Source organism: Carcharodon carcharias, chromosome 1 (assembly GCF_017639515.1).
Source record: "Carcharodon carcharias isolate sCarCar2 chromosome 1, sCarCar2.pri, whole genome shotgun sequence".
NCBI classification, from domain to species: Eukaryota; Metazoa; Chordata; class Chondrichthyes; order Lamniformes; family Lamnidae; genus Carcharodon; species Carcharodon carcharias.
In genome coordinates, this window is record NC_054467.1 from 200,151,518 (window position 1) to 200,172,213 (window position 20,696).

Consider the following 20,696-nt stretch of genomic DNA (forward strand, 5'->3'; position numbering starts at 1 on the left):
TGGGGGGAAAAATCATCAGTTCAGTTCATAAAAAAATAATAGCTATATGCTGTTAGAAGACAGTAACTCATTGAAGGATTGAATGATGAGCCATCTGAATTGCAAAATGTGTTCTGACCTTGAAATATGATCCCCACACTTGCATTCTTCAGAATACTACTGATTGCACTTTCCCATAACATTGCTGATGGACAAATATTTGTATATTTTCTGCTATTCCATTTCTCACCTGCCTGTGTTACATATTTGTTTTGAACATGGGAACATTTTTCGAAGGAATTTGTTACCTCTAAGGAAATTTATTGAAACTTCCCCATGATGTCACTTTTTACATTTTGTTATTCTTGTGTTCAGATAGTTGCCAGGGACCAAGGAGTAACATTTTTGTCATGGAACAATGATAAATGAAATTATTTAATCATGTTCCATAGATTAATGTTATTGTTTAAAGCCAACATATAAAACATAATTATTACCAACAGGATCCTAGAAAATGACACTAGTATGGTCATCACCAAAAGCTGGCTCAAAAAGTTTATTCTCAATAGTTGTTACCCATACTCAACCCTGAAAGGCAGTTAGTGAAACACAGATGACTTGTGTGCTCAAATCATGTTACTGAAATTTACTTCATAGCATTTCACAGGGAGATGACATACCTCACTGAAATCAGGAGGAATCGCTGCAAATCAGACCTGGAGGAGTGTACAGCAGGTCAGGATCAGGAAGAAGTAAACTGGGAGAAGTGTGCAGCAGCTCAGGATCACTGTGGAGCAGACCAGGAGAAGTCTGAAACAGTACAGGATCATTTTGAAACAGGCAAGGAGAAGTGTGAAGTAAGAAGGGATCACTGTTAAGCAGACCAGGAGTCCGGAGGAGTCCGAAGCAGTATAGGATCACTGTGAAGCAGGTGGGGAGCAATGTGCAGATCAAGGTCACTGAAGTGAGAGAGAATAGAAAAATCAAACTGTGACATCACAGGAAGGCCATGAGTTTAATGGCTGGTGAGTATTGTAGCTTGTTTTCCTTTCTCCAAAATTAAGGCGCTGCGAAATTAAACATTTCAATTTTTTTGATAATAAAGGTTAAGTAAAGCATTTCAATTAACCTCTCTACATTTAAGTGACAACAGAAGAGGAGGAGTAGCTGGTCAGTCTTTTTTTTAAAGTAGTAATCTACTAAATAGAGGAAAGGCAGGGCAGCTCTGACCCCTGTAATGTATGTCCTGTTCCATGTGGGAACTCCAGAGCAGTTCCTGTGTCCTGGATAGCCATATATGCAGGAGGAGTAGTCAACTGCAGCTGCTCAAGCTCTGGGTTTCGGAGCTTGCGCAGCAGTGACACAGCTGCTGCTCACCTGTGAATTTGAGAGCTTTTGGCTAGTACATTTATAGATGTGGTCATTCCACAGCTTAAGAGTGTGCCGAGAGACTTCCAGGAAGCTGAGAAGAAATAGGCAGATAGTGCAGGAGTCTCAGTGTATCTCACTCTCCAAACCGTATTCAGTTCTGAATACTGATGAAACTGATGGTTCACCTGGGGAGTTTAGCTAAAACCAAGTCCATGGAACCACGGCTGGCTCAGCTGTACAGGGAGGGGCATAAAGAAGATGAGAAGAGCAATAGTGATAGGAAATTTGATAGTTAGGGGAACAAACAGGCTGCAGACGTGCATCCAGGATGATATGTTGCCTCCCTGGTGCAAGGGTCAAGGATGTCACTGAACAGTTGCAATACACCCGGAGTAGGGGAGGGTAAATAGCCAGTGGTTGTGGTCCACATCAGTACCACTGACATAAGCAGAAAGAGGACTGTGGTCCTGCAGTTAGAGTTTAGAGAGCTAGGTAGGAAATTAGCAAGCAGAATTACTCCCGGCACCATGCGCAAATGAGTATAGAAAAAGAAGGATAGAGCAGATGAATGTGTGCCTAGAGAGATGGTGCAGGTTGGATGGCTTAAGATTCTTGGGATATTAGGATCAAATCTAGGGGAGATGGGGCCTGCACAGGCCTGAATGGTTGCAGCTGAACAGAGCTGGGACCAATTTCCTTGTGGGATGCTTTGCTGGCGCTACTGGGGAGGCTCAAATTAAGTTGGCAGGGATGTGGGAACCAGGAGGTAATACTAGCGAGGAATGCCAAGGTGTACAGAGTATTGGGAGAGACAAATAATACTAAAATAAGATATTAGGAAATTGTATTAGGTGGGTTCAGTGTAAGAGGAGAAGTAATGAAGTCTAAATTAGAGTTATAGTGCATGTATGTGATTGTGTCGAGTGTGATAAATAAGATTGGTGAATTGCAACTGCAGATAACCACTTGAAATATGTTGTGGCTTTTTAAAAATTCATCAATGGGATGTGGGCTTCGCTAGCTGGGCCAGCATTTATTGCCCATCCCTAGATGCCCTTGAGAAGGTGGTGATGAGTTGCCTCCATGAACCGCTGCAGTCAATGTGGTGTGGGTACACCCATTGTGCCGTTAGGAAGGGAGTTCCAGGATTTTGACCTAGCGATAGTGAAGGAACAACGATATATTTCCAAGTCAGGATGGTGAATGACCTGGAGGGGAACTTCCAGGTGGTGGTGTTCCCATCTATCTGCTGCAAAAGCGTAAAGATTTCCAGTTTCCTGACCCCATTCCAAAAATCCAGTCCATGGTCTATTCCTATGGAAAGATAGACAGATTTAGAGAGCGACTGTTGAGAAAATCAGTAAAGATGTATAGGGCTTGTGTTATGAGGTGAAGAAGAAGCAAGATGGAATGCAGATGGGGTGGATTTTGATGATTAAAACTATGGGAATTGTCTGATGTGAGGTGAAGAAAGAATGGTAGGAATAGTGGTTGAGTGTAGTAGTGTGTGAGAAAATAATGGTGTTATTAGGAAATAGAGATAGTTTAAGTAAGTTATATTTGTATTTGTGGTTGTTAGGAATGAGTTTAGCTTTAATGTTTAAGTTTGATTTGTATCTCTGTGTTTGTGTGTAAAGAAAGCTCAAGTTGAGTTTTAGTTTCATTTTAAAAGGCGCTTGCATTTCTAATGAGAGTTTTATGACTGTAAACTAAGTTAAGCAAACAAGAATAAAAAAACAGTGCTGTTACCTAGCAACAGGGGTCCAGAGAGGCAGGTCCCTCTCATAGACACGTGCAAGAAGAAAAACAGCAGTTTGATTTTTGGAAACTATTTGAGTTCAGTTGTTTTGAAAGTAGCTGCCAGGAGAGACTGGAGCAAAGGGGACAGAACACTAGTCCCAAGCTAAAGAAAAGACCCCAAAATCCAGGGGAGTGGAACAGGAGAAAGTCCCAAGAAGACCTTCTAGTCAAAGGAAGGACAGGAACCTGGAAAAGGTCCTGTTAAATGAAGTTAAGAGTGAGAGGCAGCAAAAGGCTTCAAGTTTAAAGCTTCGAGCTTAAAGAGATAAAGGCTTGAGAAATCAGAAGGTCCAAAGAGGCAACTGAAGGTCTGGTGTGAGCATGTGAAGCAATGGTACCGTTGATGGCTGAGTTGGTGAGAGAGAGTGCGTGGAAGACAGCTTGGATTAGAAGGAGAGTTCAAAACCCTGGAGGTGAACCCTTGTGGGAGGCATTTGAAAGAAAGCCTCAGCCTAGGAGAAGATTCCAAGGCGAGTTCTTGGAAAGTGGAGATGGGAAACCCATGTGTGAAAACGAAGTTCACTGAGACTGGTTGGCTCACGGTGTGACAAGCGTCGGGGGGCAGTTTAGGAGAGAACCATAGCATGTGGTTGAGGTGGCATCTATCACTTGGTGTGTCTGATCACAGGGTGCCTATTGGTACATGGACTGTGTACTTACTGTGGACATTAGAGAATAATATAGCTTTTGTAACTTGTGTTATCCTTACAAATCTGCATATATCTGTAAAGGTATAGTTGTGGGTGAAGGAGTATTGTAATATAGTTCATCTTTTCTTGTTTAATAGATGTTTTATTCTTTTGTTAAAAGTTTATCAGCTGATTCCTATGACTCTGTTCAGTAGCTACTCTCCACATATCTAAGCAAAAAATAAAAGTTAGGATCTGTCAAGCTGGGTTCCCACTCTAGGATCAGGCTTGTCCAGGGGTCGCCTCAGCTGAGATCATAACAGTGTAACCAGAGGGAATGAGAAAGAGATATAGCCAGTGGTGAAAGTTGTGGGGGAGGTTAGGAAGTTGTTGAGGGTGGCAAGGAAAGGCTGAGAGAATTTTTTGAGAAAGTTGGAGCAGTGAAGAGCCCCACTCACCCATGCAGTTCTTGTGAACACCTAACCTCTTCCTGATTCAGGCCAGGTGCTGGGGGCAATACTAGTGAGCACTGACTCTGTCAGATACCTCTGTCCAGGCCTGGTTTGTCCTGACCTTGAGGATGCTATCACTTGTTTTTGGAGAAGATAATCCCTCTGGCCCTCACTTCGTCCACTCACACCTTTTATAGAGGCTTCAGAAAAGCTCATCAGCCTTGCCAAAAAGTGTTTCAGTATTGCTCAATGTAAAATGCAAGCAGGAAATGAAATCTCTCTTTGATAGGTGCATTGCTGATTCAGGTAGGTCTCAGAAGTTGTGCCGGAAGTTAGATGAGCTGCCGCAGGATTAAAAAGGGAATGAAAATGGCCTCATGCCGAGGAGTCTGTGGGATGCTCTGAATCTTTGGTGGACTCTCTGCCTGCAGGGGTTAAACTAGCAGTATTATTTCTAAAACAAAAACAGAATTACCTGGAAAAACTCAGCAGGTCTGGGAGCATCGGCGGAGAAGAAAAGAGTTGACGTTTCGAGTTCTCATGACCCTTCAACAGAACTGATTACTTCAACAGTATTATTTCTGGTTGAATACATGAAGTGTCTCTGCTTTTTCAGTAAAATGTTAGTAATATCCAGTAGCCATTCGTATAATGTTTATCTCATTCAGCAGCTCCCTGGAATGAAAAAGATTGTTCCTCAAGTCTTACTTTAATTAAATCTTCAAACCTTATCTCAGTCTCATTATTTGTCAGCAATAGGAACTCTCCCTTACTTGTGCTAATCTTCTCAGATTGAAATCCTCTAACCAATCATTTCCCCCATTTTCAATTTTTAATTTTTTTAAATTAAACCCAGTATGTGATTCATTTTCAGCATGTTTTTTATTTTGATGAAGCATTTGAGGAGACTTGTACCAATTATGACGTATACTTGAAGACTGCTTACCCCCTCATCCAGCATGTTTTCAGCGGGTATGTTACTTTAATTTCGTCATTGTTGTCATCATTAGCTTTTCTTTCATTCATATGTATGTTCATTGTTCACACTAATTCGAAGGAAATACTGTTTCATACTGTCTTGATTTTTGGTGGTTGAATAATTGCAATATTTTTATTAAGTTATTATGAAGGTCGAATCACCTCTTTTGGGTTCAAATTATGTGATTCATTTTCACTGAAATTGTAAAATTGAGGTCTTGTTTCTTATTTATGTATCTTTCTGAAAAAGAGACATGTTGTCAAAGCTTTTCATCTTGCACTCATCAGGACAGATTCGTAAGAATACTAAATCTCAAAGGGAACAACAATTTATACTGCATGAGAAGAGGATATTGATTGGTTGGCAAGTGGATGCTGATTGGTAAAGGTGTTGCCATGGAGAATGCACCAGGGAAAAGTTAACTGCCAAGCTTTTGTTTAAATTCAAATCAGGCAGGTCGACTCTAATTGGTCAAGGCATTGCCACAGGGAATGAACCAGGCAATGGCTGTACCTCAAGCTTTTGTTAAGACGAAAAAGGCATAATGCGTGGATATATTCTTTCTGTTTGCAAAGGACAAAGCCCAGTGTGTCAACATATGTAGCTTCTAGCATGTGTAAGTGAGCCACACTGTGAGCCTGACGGATAATCTTAAATTGGTTGTTGGTGTAATTCTCAGCATGATCAGGATTGTTTAGCAAGTGTTGTCCAGTCGTAGAATCAAATTTAATGTTTTCCAGGTTATTTTTATTTTTGTTTTAGATTTCCAGCATCTGCAGTTTTTTGCTTTTATCTTAATGTTGGACACTATGTTCTGAGTTTTGCAACCATACCTGGCATCACACTGGCACTGAAGTTCTTTTTTTTTTTTAATTCATTCATGGGATGTAGATGTTGCTGACTAGGTCAGCATTTATTGCCCATCCCTAATTGCCCTTGAGAAGGTGATGGTGAGCTGCCTTCTTGAACCATTGCAGTCTGTGTGGTATAGATATACCTACAGTGCTGTTAGGTAGGGAGTTCCAGGATTTTGACGCAGCAACAGTGAAGGAACGGTGATATATTTCCAATTCCAGATGGTGAGTGGCTTGGAGGGGAAATTCCAGGTAGTGGTGTTGCCATGTGTCTGCTGTATTTGTCCTTCTCGATGGTAATGGCCGTGGGTTTGGAAGTTGCTATCTAAGGAGCCTTGGTGAGTTCCTGCAGTGCATCTTGTAGATGGTACACACTGCTGCCACTGTGCGTCAGTGGTAGAGGGAGTGAATATTTCTGGATGGGGTGCCAATCAAGCAGGCTACTTTGTCCTGGATGGTGTCAAGCTTCTTGAGTGTTGTTGGAGCTGCACTCATCCAGGCAAGAGAGTAGTATTCCATCACACTCCTGACTTATGCCTTGTAGATGGTGGACAGGCTTTGGGGAGTCAGGAATCAGGTTATTCACCGCAGGTTTCCTAGCCTCTGACCTGCTCTTGTAGCCACAGTATTTATATGGCTAGTCCAGTTCGGTTTCCGGTCAGTGGTACCCCCTCAGGATGTTGATAGCGGGGGATTCAGCAATGGTAATGCTATTGAATGTCAAGGGGCGATAGTTAGATCCTCTCATGTTGGAGATGGTCATTGCCTGGCACTTGTGTGGCATGCATGTTACTTGCCACTTGACAGCTTAAGCCTCGATATTGTCTAGGTATTGCTACATTTGGACATGAACTGCTTCAGTATCTGAGGGGTTACGAATAATGCTGAACATTATGCAATCATGAGCGAACATTCCCACTTCTGACCTTATGATAGAAGGAAGTTGATTGATGAAGCAGCTGAATATGGTTGGTCCTAGGACACGACTCTGAGGAACTCCTGCAGTGATGTCCTGGAACTGAGATGATTGACATCCAACAACCACAACCACCTTCCTTTGTACTAGATATGACTCCAACCAGTGGAAAGTTTTCCCCTTGATTCCCATTGACTCCATTTTTGAAGGGGCTCCTTGATGCCAGACTCGGTCAAATGCTGCCTTGATGTCAAGGGCAGTCACTCTCACCTCACCTCATATTCCACATTACTCATTTGCGTGGGAGACAGCAAGTCTTTTTGGCTTGATTGCAGGATCCTATTAGGGGAGGATACCACGCATATTGCTGCTGCATAGGAGAAGCGTGAAATGGCTAGCTTTACCTGTTGCTCAAATATTTGAGACACCTTACACTTCCAGGGTAATCTGAGGGCGACTGTGGACTTTTCAGGACCAAAAGTGGCAGTCTTGGGCTCATTCATGAGTTTACGAAAGAATTTTACTGCCATTGTGATGCCAGTATGTAGGCTGTACTTCCCAACGACTGGTGAGTCGTAGCAAACAGCACGTCTTTCCAGCTGTTTGCAACAGGTAGAGTACTGATCGTACTCAACCAGCCCAGACTTGCAAAACATTAAGGTGTTTATTGAATTTTATGTTTTCCTTTTTTTCAAAAGTACAGAAAGCAGAGGACATCTTAGGAAAGATGCTTCATGTTGTATGTCAGCAGAATTGTGAAGTACTGGATCATAGGGGGTGGTAGAGTTTGGTGGGTGGTCTAAGGTCTGGGAGTAGTGAGAAGCTTATAGTGCCAAATGGGAAGAATGCAGAAGAATTGGGGCATGGGGTTTTTTGGGAAATAAGTCATTAGGTGTTGAGCACTTGGAAGACAGTTCTGGATATATGGAACAGTGTAATAGTGTGTTGGGAGTTTTCAAATGAATAGCTGGGACATGTTAGTACGGAGAGGGATTGGGAGCACTGGAATGAACCTACTATCGTGCCAGGACATTGAGCACTTGGATTATTTGTTCTGGGAGGTGGACCTTTGTAACTGCCCAGTACTGCTTTAAAGAGCTTAATACCAGCTTTCTGATCACAGTTAGTAATGGAGGAATTATTGGCAGTGAATAGAAAACAGGATGACAGCTATTGGTTTTGAGTGAGTTTGGCAGCAGTGAGATAAGGCAGTAGGAAAAGGAAGGTAGTGGGGAACGTGAGGCCACGGGTTGGAGGGACCAGAGATGTTTGAAGGGAAAGCTATGGGTGGAAAGGGAGATCAGATAGAATGACATGGGCGAAAAGTATGGGCGGTGAGGATAAGGTTAACAAACATGTGAGAGAGAGGCAGGAGAATAAAGTTTATATGTCATTAATTTCCTCCTTTTCCATGTTTAAATGGAGAAAAAGGCTTTGAAAAGGTTTAGCTTGAGGTAGCTCTGCTATTTAAAGTGCAATTTGTGGCTTAAATAGTAGGTGCTTCCCTATAGTTGCAGGAAATGCAACCATTGCATTTTAAAAATTGGTTCCTACTATGAGGTCCTAAATTAATCCTGTCTCATTACACATTACCAGGTCCAAAATAGCCTGGTCCCTGGTAGATTCCAGATCGTATTGTTCTAAGAAACTGTCCCGAATACACTCTATGAACTCATCCGCCAGGCTACAATTGCCAATTTGAATTGTCCAATCAATGTGAAGATTAAAGTCACCCTTGATTATTGCAATACCTTTCTTGCAAGCCCCAATTATTTTTTGATGTATACTCTGTCCTACTGTTCGGGGGCCTATAAACCATTCCCAACAGTGACATAAACTACTCCCACCAGTTTGCTGCATGCTTAATTCCAAAGGTACAATTTAACCTGGTGAACTTGTGTTTTAATGAGAATGCATGTCATGCTAATTTATTAAAAATAGGCTACCATCACTCGCTGATGGGAAGCACGATCTGTCCTCAATGCGCCACCAACTCAATAACCAGCTTTCATCCCACTGTTGCAAAGCTGACATTTTGTCTCCTGCTCAATTCAGTGTCCCCGCCTGCCTCATTTCCATCTCCCAGGAACTTCACAAGATTCCACCCAAAGTGTGATATCAAATGTAATTCAGAGTAATTTGTTTTGAAAATATGGATGACTGAGATGAGAACAAGCCCAAGCTTTACAGAATAATTTCCTGATTTTGTGCTTCGGATGGGGAGTATCATCTGCCAATCAGTGAGATTATTGGCACCTGCTGCCCAAAAGAATTTGTGATGTGTGCTTTTGATAGGTGGGCTGCCTCACCAGAATCAAGCCAGGGGGGAAAATCAATTTTTGATAAGTTCACAGCTTTCAAAACAATATATAAAACATACTGCTTTTTTCAGTATCTACTTGCATCATTGTCTACTCTATTAGGACATGAGTATTCTGATATCATGCATTGAATAGCTGACGAGGCCAGTGTCTGTGCCCATCCCTAATTGCCCTTGACAAGGTGGTGGTGAGCTGCCTTCCTAAACTAGTGCAGCCTTTGCGATGTAGGGACACCTGTAATGCTGTTAGGAAGGAAGCTCCAAAATTTTGACTCAGCGACAGTGAAGGAACAGCAATATCGTTCCAAGCCAGCTTGGTGTGTGGCTTGGAGGTGAATTTGCAGGTGGTGGCGTTCCCATGCATTTGCTGTCCTCGTCCTTCTGGGTGGTAGAGGTTGCAGGTTTTGCTGTCGAAGGAGTCTTGGTGAGTTCCTGCAGTGCACCTTGTAGATGGTATACCCTGCTGCCACTATGCATTGGTGGTGGAGTGAGTAACTACTTAAGGTGGTGGATGGGGCACTGATCAAGCTGGCTGCTTTGTCCTGGATGTGTTGAGCTCCTTGAGTGTTAGAGCTGCACTCATCCAGGTAAGTGGAGAGTATCCCATCACATTCCAGACGTGCCTTGTAGTTGGTGGAAAGGCTTTGGGGAGTCAGAAGGTGATTTACTCTCTGCAGAATTCCCAGCCTCTGTCTGACCTGCTCTTATAGCCACAGTATTTATATGGCTAGTCCAGTTCAGTTTCTGGTCAATGGTAACCCCAGGATATTGATAGCTAACAGGCTGTAGGGACATTTTTCAACTTTGTGCTGCAGGCTTGTCCCTTGGATGAAAGATTGTCTAATTGTGAGCGGCTGTGTAAATTGGACCTATGTTCCCTTGTGTTTCAGGGAAATGGAGGTGATCTCAATGAAACATACAAGATTCTGAAGGGGCTTGACAAGGTGGACAATGAAAGGTTGTTTCCACTGGAAGGGGAATCTAAAACACGGGGGCAGTTTCACGATTAGGGGCAGTTCATTTAGGACTGAGATGTGAAATTTATTCACTCAAAGGTTGTGAATCTTTGGAATTCTTTACCCCAGAGGGTTCATTTTTGATTATTTTTCAAGCTGGGATAGGCAGATTTTTGTTGTTTCAGGGAAGTAAGGGATATGGGTGTTAAATTTTGGTGTTTTTTTTGGGGGGGCTGCGGATGCAGACCCAGTCGGTGTCCCCGATCAGGTCTGTGCCACCATTTTACATGGGCGGGCCAGTTAAGGCCCATCCAGCGTGATGTGCGCCCGGAACCATGCGCACAAAAGAGCTGCCTTAGGGGGATTAATTTAAGTTCCCAAAATTTTAATAAAGAGAAAAAATTTTAAGACATGTCCCCTCATGTGACAGTCTCACATGAGCTGGGACATGCCAATGAACATTAATGAAAAAATTTATTTAATTTATAAACCCTTATGAAAGCTCATCCTGCCCATGGATGAGGTTCCATGGAAAATGCGAAGGCCACCTGGGCTTTTTGCCTGCCCGCCAACCTTAAGGTTGGATGAGCAGCTCAGTTTATTAGTTTAATACAAAAACAGAATTACCTGGAAAAACTCAGCAGGTCTGGCAGCATCGGCGGAGAAGAAAAGAGTTGACGTTTCGAGTCCTCGTAACCCTTCGACAGAACTTAGTTTAATTGATATTTAAATGGCCTTAATAGGCCTTTGACAGTTCGACGGGTGTGTAGCTGACTCGGCTGCACCCCTGCCGAACTGACAATCTAAATGATGCACGGTGACATTGGGACACCCGCCCGACGTCACTGTGCGTCATTTTACGCCTCTGCGAGTGAACCCTGCCCCCGCTTGCCGAGCTGAAGATTCAGGCCCACATCCTGCCTTCTTCCACAGAGCTTTATTCTTACTGACTCCCCCATATTACACCTGTTTCCCCTTTTATACTATTTTGAGTATGAACAAATTGTCAAATTAACAAAAGGTCAAATTAACAAAAGGTCAAATTAACAAAATAAGGAGATATCTCCTGAAAGGGACATTGCAACTAAAAACAATATCTCAAAGGAAACTTATCAACCTCAAATTAAAATGTGGTTCTGGGGGTTAGTGATGTACCCCAGCCCCTGCGTTGCCCACCAGCTACAGAAGGCCTCAAATGTTTCCCCTTCATATACACCCAGTGGTCTGCTTAACCAGTTAACCTACAATTTTTAACTTCAACCCTCATTGACTGTTAACTATTTCCTACCCTAACAATGTGGAACAGGTGGGAAAGTGAAGTTGCAGCCCAAGATCAGCTCTATAGCCTACTCCTGCACCTATTCCTTGTTCATGTGTACGGCCCCCAGCCTCCAACAGTGTTGATGAGAAGTTCTGTTGTAAGCCACACATGATTTATCAGTGCAAAGTGGGAAGTTGAAAAATTTACCTGCAAAAGGAAATTCAACTAAATTGAAAACAAAAACAGAATTACCTGGAAAAACTCAGCAGGTCTGGCAGCATCGGCGGAGAAGAAAAGAGTTGACGTTTCGAGTCCTCATGACCCTTCGACAGAACTTGAGTTCGAGTCCAGGAAAGAGCTGAAATATAAGCTGGTTTAAGGTGTGTGTGTGGGGGGCGGAGAGATAGAGAGACAGAGAGGTGGAGGGGGTTGGTGTGGTTGTAGGAACAAACAAGCAGTGATAGAAGCAGATCATCAAAAGATGTCAACGACAATAATACAATAGAACACATAGGTGTTAAAGTTAAAGTTGGTGATATCTAAACGAATGTGCTAATTAAGAATGGATGGTAGGGCACTCAAGGTATAGCTCTAGTGGGTTTTTTTTTAATAATGGAAATAGGTGGGAAAAGGAAAATCTTTATAATTTATTGGAAAAAAAAAGGGGGAAACAGAAAGGGGGTGGGGATGGGGGAGGGAGCTCACGACCTAAAGTTGTTGAATTCAATATTCAGTCCGGAAGGCTGTAAAGTCCCTAGTCAGAAGATGAGGTGTTGTTCCTCCAGTTTGCGTTGGGCTTCACTGGAACAATGCAGCAAGCCAAGGACAGACATGTGGGCAAGAGAGCAGGGTGGAGTGTTAAAATGGCAAGCGACAGGGAGGTTTGGGTCATTCTTGCGGACAGACCGCAGGTGTTCTGCAAAGCGGTCGCCCAGCTTACGTTTGGTCTCTCCAATGTAGAGGAGACCACATTGGGAGCAACGAATGCAGTAGACTAAGTTGGGGGAAATGCAAGTGAAATGCTGCTTCACTTGAAAGGAGTGTTTGGGTCCTTGGACAGTGAGGAGAGAGGAAGTGAAGGGGCAGGTGTTGCATCTTTTGCGTGGGCATGGGGTTGTGCCATAGGAGCGGGTTGAGGAGTAGGGGGTGATGGAGGAGTGGACCAGGGTGTCCCGGAGGGAGCGATCCCTACGGAATGCCGATAAGGGGGGTGAAGGGAAGATGTGTTTGGTGGTGGCATCATGCTGGAGTTGGCGGAAATGGCGGAGGATGATCCTTTGAATGCGGAGGCTGGTGGGGTGATAAGTGAGGACAAGGGGGACCCTATCATGTTCCCTTCACCCCCCTTATCGGCATTCCGTAGGGATCGCTCCCTCCGGGACACCCTGGTCCACTCCTCCATCACCCCCTACTCCTCAACCCGCTCCTATGGCACAACCCCATGCCCACGCAAAAGATGCAACACCTGCCCCTTCACTTCCTCTCTCCTCACCGTCCAAGGACCCAAACACTCCTTTCAAGTGAAGCAGCATTTCACTTGCATTTCCCCCAACTTAGTCTACTGCATTCGTTGCTCCCAATGTGGTCTCCTCTACATTGGAGAGACCAAATGTAAGCTGGGCGACCGCTTTGCAGAACACCTGCGGTCTGTCCGCAAGAATGACCCAAACCTCCCTGTCGCTTGCCATTTTAACACTCCACCCTGCTCTCTTGCCCACATGTCTGTCCTTGGCTTGCTGCATTGTTCCAGTGAAGCCCAACGCAAACTGGAGGAACAACACCTCATCTTCCGACTAGGGACTTTACAGCCTTCCAGACTGAATATTGAATTCAACAACTTTAGGTCGTGAGCTCCCTCCCCCATCCCCACCCCCTTTCTGTTTCCCCCTTCTTTTTTTTTTCCAATAAATTATAAAGATTTTCCTTTTCCCACCTATTTCCATTATTAAAAAAAAACCCACTAGAGCTATACCTTGAGTGCCCTGCCATCCATTCTTAATTAGCACATTCGTTTAGATAATATCACCAACTTTAACTTTAACACCTATGTGTTCTATTGTACTATTGTCGTTGACATCTTTTGATGATCTGCTTCTATCACTGCTTGTTTGTCCCTACAACCACACCAACCCCCTCCACCTCTCTGTCTCTCTATCTCTCCGCCCCCCACACACACACCTTAAACCAGCTTATATTTCAGCTCTTTCCTGGACTCGAACTCAAGTTCTGTCGAAGGGTCATGAGGACTCGAAACGTCAACTCTTTTCTTCTCCGCCGATGCTGCCAGACCTGCTGAGTTTTTCCAGGTAATTCTGTTTTTGTTTTGGATTTCCAGCATCCGCAGTTTTTTTTGTTTTTTTTCAACTAAATTGATTTTTTTAAAGCCTTTTGGTCACAGAACTTGATAAAGTACATTACATAGAATATACAGACCATTTGGTTCACCTAATCTGTGTTGGTGTTAATACTCCACACAGGCTTCCTCCCATTCCATCTCATTCACCTTAGCATGTAAGCAAATCTTTCAATTCTCATTTCTCCCATGTATTCCTCTAGTTTCTGTTTCTAATAGATTGAAGTCAGATTCAGTTAAGGCCAAGGCAGATCTGTTACAAAGTAAAAACAGAAAATGCTGGAAAAACTCAGCAGGTCTGACAGCATCTGTGGAGAGAGAAACTGAGTTAACGTTTTGAGTCCGTATGACTCGTCTTCAGAGCTTTATTCCAGCATTTTCTGTTTTTATTTCGGATTTCCAGCATCCGCAGTATTTTGCTTTTTCTATCACAAAATGACAGGTAGTCAATAGGAGTGAACAAATAAATTAAAACTGTTAACCACGTGACCTTTGAAGAAAATGGAAGCTCGGACATTAACACATCCCACAAAGCTTTTCATCAGTCATTTTGGATTGATATCCAATCAGTTGCTAGCAGGTGGTTTAGTGAAACAATGCTATGAATGAATTTATATAGAGCCTTTTAACATAATAAATTGTCCCAAAGTGTTTCAGAGGAGTGTTACAAAACAAAATTTAATGAGACTAATGAGGAGATATGAGGACTGATGACCAAAAGCTTGATCAATGAGGTAGGTTTTAAGGAGTGTCTTCAAGGATGAAAGAGAGATGGAACAGCAGAGAGGTTTAGACTTGGAATTTCAGAGCTTTGGGCCTTGGCAGCTTTAGCCAGTTTCTTTTCAGGATGGAAATTGCTCCATATTTGTACCACATGTTTACATCAGTTTTCAACTCCATCAACATTAGAAGTAGCTGTGCAATTCTTCCATAAATATTTTGGGTCACGGATGGAAGAGAATCAAAATCTCTTTTAAGGTAAAGCTGGCTCTAGGTTGATTAGGCAGTTGATGTGCTAAACTCTCTGACCTAGGTAAGTTGGGTGTGTCTTTATGGGAAAGAGTGTGCAGTCCACATTTGGTGAACAAAAACTCAACTTGTGTGAATTCATATTTTGCATCTTTTTTTGCTTTTGCTAATTTTAACTCCTTTAGTGGAATGGCAACTTGTTTTGCATATGGGCAGACAGGAGCTGGAAAAACTCATACTATGATTGGAACTGACCAAAATCCAGGGCTATATGCACTTGCTGCTGAGGACATCTTCATGCAGCTGCAGACATCTGAGCAAGACAGAGCGTTTTTCATCTGGATAAGCTTCTATGAGATATATTGTGGTCAACTATATGACTTGCTCAATGGGCGAAAAAGGTATGATAATGCAAATACGTATTTTAGGGCTTTGCAGCACTTAATAAGGATACAATAATGGTAAAACTGCTTATTTAGAAAAATGTCATTTGTTATTTCTGATGTTATGTAGTACAAAATTGTGTTTTAGAGTATGTCCCCTCGTAAACATTAAAAGAGACATACTTCTAAAAAAATTCTTTCATGGGATGTGAACGGCGCGGGCAAGGCTAGCATTTGTTACCTCTCCCTAATTGCCCTTGAGAAGGTGGTGTTGAGCTGCCTTCTTAAACTGATGCAGTCCATCTGGTATAAATACATTTATAGTGCTGTTAGGAAGGTCTCACCAAGGCCCTGTATAATTGCAGCAAGACATCCCTGCTCCTGTACTTGAATCCTCTGGCTATGAAGGCCAACCTACCATTTGCCTTCTTTACTTTGCTGCACCTGCATGCTTATCTTCAGTGACTGGTGTATGAGGACACCCAGGTCTCGTTGCACATTCCCCTCTCTCAATTTATAGCCATTCAGATAATAATCTGCCTTCCTGTTTTTGCTACCTAAGTGGATAACCTCACATTTATCCACATTATACTGCATCTGCCATGCATTTGCCCACTCACTCAGCTTGTCCAAATCACACTGAAGCATCTCTGCATCCTCCTCACAACTCACCTTCCCAACCAGCTTTGTGTCATCTGCAGATTTGGAGATATTACATTTAGTTCCCTCATCTAAATCATTAATATATATTGTGAATAGCTGGGGTCCCAGCACCGATCCCTGTGGTACCCCACTAGTCACAGCCTGCCATTCAGAAAAAGACCTGTTTATTCCTACTCTTTGTTTCCTGTCTAGTTTTCTGTCCATCTCAACGCACTACCCCCAATCCCATGCGCCTTAATTTTACACGCTAATCTCTTATGTGGAACTTTGTCAAATGCCTTCTGAAAGTCCAAATAAACCACATCCACTGGCTCCCCCTCATCAACTCTACTAGTTACATCTTTGAAAAATTGCAGTGGATTTTTCAAGCATTATTTCCCTTTCGTAAATCCATACTGACTCTGTCCGATTCTGCCACTGTTTTCCAAGTGCTCAGCTATTAAATCTTTTATAATGGACTCTAGAATTTTCCCCACTACCGACATCAGTCTATAATTCTGTTTTCTCTCTACCTCCCTTTTTAAATTGTGGGTTTGCATTAGCTACCCTCCAATCTGTAGGAACTGCTCCAGAGTCTATAGAATCTTGGAAGATGACCCACCAATGCATCCACTATTTCTAGGGCCACTTCCTTAAGTACTCTGGGATGTAGATTATCAGGCCCTGGGGATTTATCGGCATTCAATCCCATCAATTTCTCCAACACCATTTCTCTACTAATTCTGATTTCTTTCAGGTCCTCCCTCTCAATAAACCCTGTGTAAAGTGTGTATTTAGTTGGTCAGCCATTTCTTTGTTCCCCATTATAAATTTCCCTGTTTCTGACTGAGAGACCTACATTTGTCTTCATCAATCTTTTTCTCTTCACAGCCAATTTGTGTGCCTCTTCCTTGGATCTAATACTATCTCTAATTTCCCTTGTAAGCCATGGTTTGGCCACCTTTCCTGTTTTACTTCTGTGCCAGTTCTTTTTTTTTTCTTTTTTTTTCACCCCCAGTCACCTCCCCTTCCAACTATGACCCCTTCCCTCAGTCACCTCCTCCCCATCCATCTCACCTTCCCTCAAGGCCATTCCCTTTCACCAACACCACTCCCTCTCCTCAGTCCCATTACCTTCCCCCTACCCATTTATCCTCAGTCCCACTTAGTTTTGTGCAACACAACAGCAGACTCAATTATATAATATTTAATATATAAATCTCGATAGCAGAAAACTCAAGAAACAAAGTCAATACACAGAGGGTCCAAAGGGATAATAGCCAAAGAGTCCTTAATGCAATTGAAAGAAAATCTACCTCACACATGCTACCCTCCCTATTGCTGTCCAAAAGTAGGTGCTAATGGTAACATTAAGGATAGAAAGCAGAATGTGATAATAGCTGGACAAGGGTAAGCACTCTGGAAAGAACAACTTGAGCAAGTGACAGATGGCCCTAGTGGGGGTGGGGGGAGGGGACAATGGAGGGAAAAAAAATTGAAAATAGGCTAAAAGATGGGGATAAAACAATGAATAAAATGAAAATGAATAAAAAATAATAATAAATGGAGAATAAACAATAAATAAATAAAAAATAAAAATGAATGTTGAGAAAAGGGGTGAGGAGGGAGCTCATGGTCTGAATTTGTTGAACTCAATGTTAAGTCCAGAAGGCTGTAAAATGCCTAATTGGAAGATGAGGTGCTGTTACTCCAGTTTGCATTGAGCTTCACTGGAACATTGCAGCAGGCCAAGGACAGACGTGGGCATGAGAGCAGGACGGTGTGTTGAAATGGCAAACGACAGGAAGGTCTGGGTCATGCTTACAGACAGACCAAAGGTGTTCCACAAGCGGTCACCCAGCCTGCATTTGGTCTCTCTAATGTAGAGGAGACCGCATTGGGAGCAGCAAATGCAGTAGACCAAATTGAGGGAAGTGCATGATGCCACCACCAAACACATCTTCCTTTCACCCCACCGTCGGCATTCCATAGGGACCATTCCCTCCGGGCATCCTGGTCCAGTCCTCCATCACCCCCAACACCTCAACCCCCTCCCACGGCACCTCCTTATGCAATTGTAGAAGGTGCAATAAACCTGCATCTTTATTCCCCTCCATCCCGCTCCTCACCGTCCAAGGGCCCAAACACTCGTTTGGAGCAACAGCACCTCATCTTGCGATTAGGCACTTTACAGTCTTCCGGACTTAACATTGAGTTCAACAACTTCAGACCATGAACTCTCTCCTCCATCCTCATCCGTTTTTTTAATTGCTTTTTTAAAATATTCATTTTTATTTTTTATTTTAATTTATTTTTCTCTTTTCTCCACTTATTTTTATTATTTTTTAAAATTCATTTTCATTTTTATTCATTGTTTTATCCCTACCTTTTAGCCTATTTTTGAACTTTTTTCCCATCACTGTCCCCTCCCCCTACCCCACTCCACTAGGGCCATCTGTCACTTACTCATGTTGTTCTTTCCAGAGTGCTTACCCTTGTCCAGGTATTATCACATTCTGCTTTCTATCCTTAATGTCACAATTAGCACCTCCTTTAGCCAGTATCACCACCATCAATACCCCTTTGATCTTTTGTTTATGACATCTTTGGCAATCTCTCCTTTGCCTCCACCTATCGCTGGCCTTCTATCCAGCTTCACCTGCTCCACGCCCCCTTAAACGGTATAAATTTCACCACATTTGTACTTCTCTTATCTCTGAAGAAGAGTTATACGGACTCGATACGTTAACTCGGTCTTTCTCTCCACAGATGCTGTCAGCTCTATCTTTTTCTCCACAGAGGCTATCAGACCTGTTGAGTTTTTCCAGCATTTTTTGTTTTTGTTTCAGATTTCCAGCATCCGCAGTATTTTGGCTTTATCTTAGCTTTTGCAACGTATTGCTATAAGAAACAATCCCTGATGCACTCTACAAATTCGCCTTCCATGTTACCCCTGCCAATCTGAGTTGTCCAGTCAATATGCAAATTAAAATCACCCATGACAATTGTAGCACCCTTCTTACACACCTCCATTATTTCCCGATTTATACTTTGTCCTACATTGAGAAAACTCTTCGGCCTGTAGACATCTCCCACCTGTGACTTCTTCCCCTTGCTATTCTTTATTTCTACCCAAACTGATTCCACATCACGATCTATTGCCCACCTATATCACTACTCATCACCACCTGATACCTTCCTTTATTAACAAAGCTACCCCATTTCCTTTTCCTTTTATGCCTATTTTTCCAGAACATCGAATATTGAGCCTTGAATATTGAGTTCCCAGTCTTAGATGTACTGCTTTGTAGACAAATGCAATTGTACACGCACCCCTTCACATAGATCAGAAAAATAAATATAGATGATGGAAAATGCTTATCCACCTAGCTCATCCTTCCATAGAAATTGACCACTAAAATTGACCATTAAAATGTCTAACCACGTGTTGAATGATGGCAGATCTCCTTTGCCATCCAGCTAGAATACCCTTTCAAGTATGAATTACTGTTTGTGTGAAGAAGTTCTCCTCAAACGTCTTCACATCATCCCTGAACTGGTTGGCCTGTTTAGATTTGGCAATAAGGAAAGTTTCTACATGCTTAAACTCGGCCTGTTAGCTAATTGTTGCAATTTTAGAAACTATTTATTGGAAACAAGGGAGGAAATATAATAAAGGTTTTGAAATAATTAGCCAAACTCAAAGTAGCTAAAAGGCCAAGTGCATCAAAGATGACAGTGTCATCACCCAAGATTGTTGAAAGAAATTAGAGAAGGTAACAGACACTTAGGCCACCATTTTCCAATGTTTATTAAATATGCAAATTATGTCATGGGATTAGGGAGTAGCTGATACAACACTCTTGTTTCAAAAAGTGAGAGAAGGATAAATCGAACAACTATAGACCAGTTAACATAATGTGGGAAAAATCTTAGAATCTCCAATTGAAGGTGAAATTAGTAAACAATTAGAAATACATGGTCAATCAACAACAGGCTTTATTATAGGTAAGTCATGCTTGATAGTTTTTGAAGAAGTGACTGGATAGATAAAGGAATGCAGTTTAACCATATCAAGTTCTTTGAAGAAATGAGGATAGACTAGGACAATTTAGTGCATTTGATTTACGTTCAATTTCAGAAGGTCTTTGATAAGGTGCCACTTAAGAGACACATTACAAAGGTAATATGGAGTCAGAAACCAGGCAGCAGAATGGATTTAAAGATGGATACAAAACAGAAAACAGAATGATATTAATTAAATTTGGAGAAGTTTTTCCGGACTGACAACTAGTGTGAAATGGTATCCTGCAGGGATCTGTGCTGCAATTACTATTGTTACCATATACATAAATGATTTGGATAGAAATTGGAGGAACTTTGTTAGAAATTTTGGATGAAAGCAAATTGGAAATGTAGCCAATAATATGGAAGACTATACCAATGTACAGGAGTATATAAACAGGCTTGCAAAGTGGGTATATAAATGGCTAAGTATAGTGAATATAACGAAGTGTTAAGTGTTAGAAGAACACTTATTCTTTGGAAAATTTAGGAGAAATCCTATTTACACAAGAGTTACAACAGACAGCTGATCTGATATCACTAATCTTATTCTATCATCCAAAGTCAAAATCAAACCCTTCTGAGGTCAGAGACCAATCCATTTTTTGAGAGAAGAATGCCAAATATTTGAGGCAGAGAAATATGGAAAACCAAGGGCAGAGAGCAAGGCAGTGAGGTAAATTTTGATTGTTCCAGCCAAGGCTCAGTGCAAATATGATGGGCTGATTGGCCTCCTCCTGTGCCCTAAATGTCTATGTTTGGTATCA

At 42.2% G+C, this 20,696-nt stretch overlaps 1 protein-coding gene across 3 annotated transcripts in view; it reads left to right on the top strand.

The window, feature by feature from the left end:
- LOC121285197 (kinesin-like protein KIF24) overlaps positions 1-20,696 on the top strand; it is a 133,247-nt gene that overhangs the window by 28,224 nt on the left and 84,327 nt on the right. For all 3 annotated transcript variants that reach the window (XM_041201481.1, XM_041201473.1, XM_041201489.1), the window contains exons 4-5: positions 5,106-5,203; positions 15,025-15,240. In XM_041201481.1, the coding sequence (XP_041057415.1) occupies positions 5,106-5,203; positions 15,025-15,240 (314 nt within the window). The remainder of the gene's footprint in view (positions 1-5,105; positions 5,204-15,024; positions 15,241-20,696) is intronic.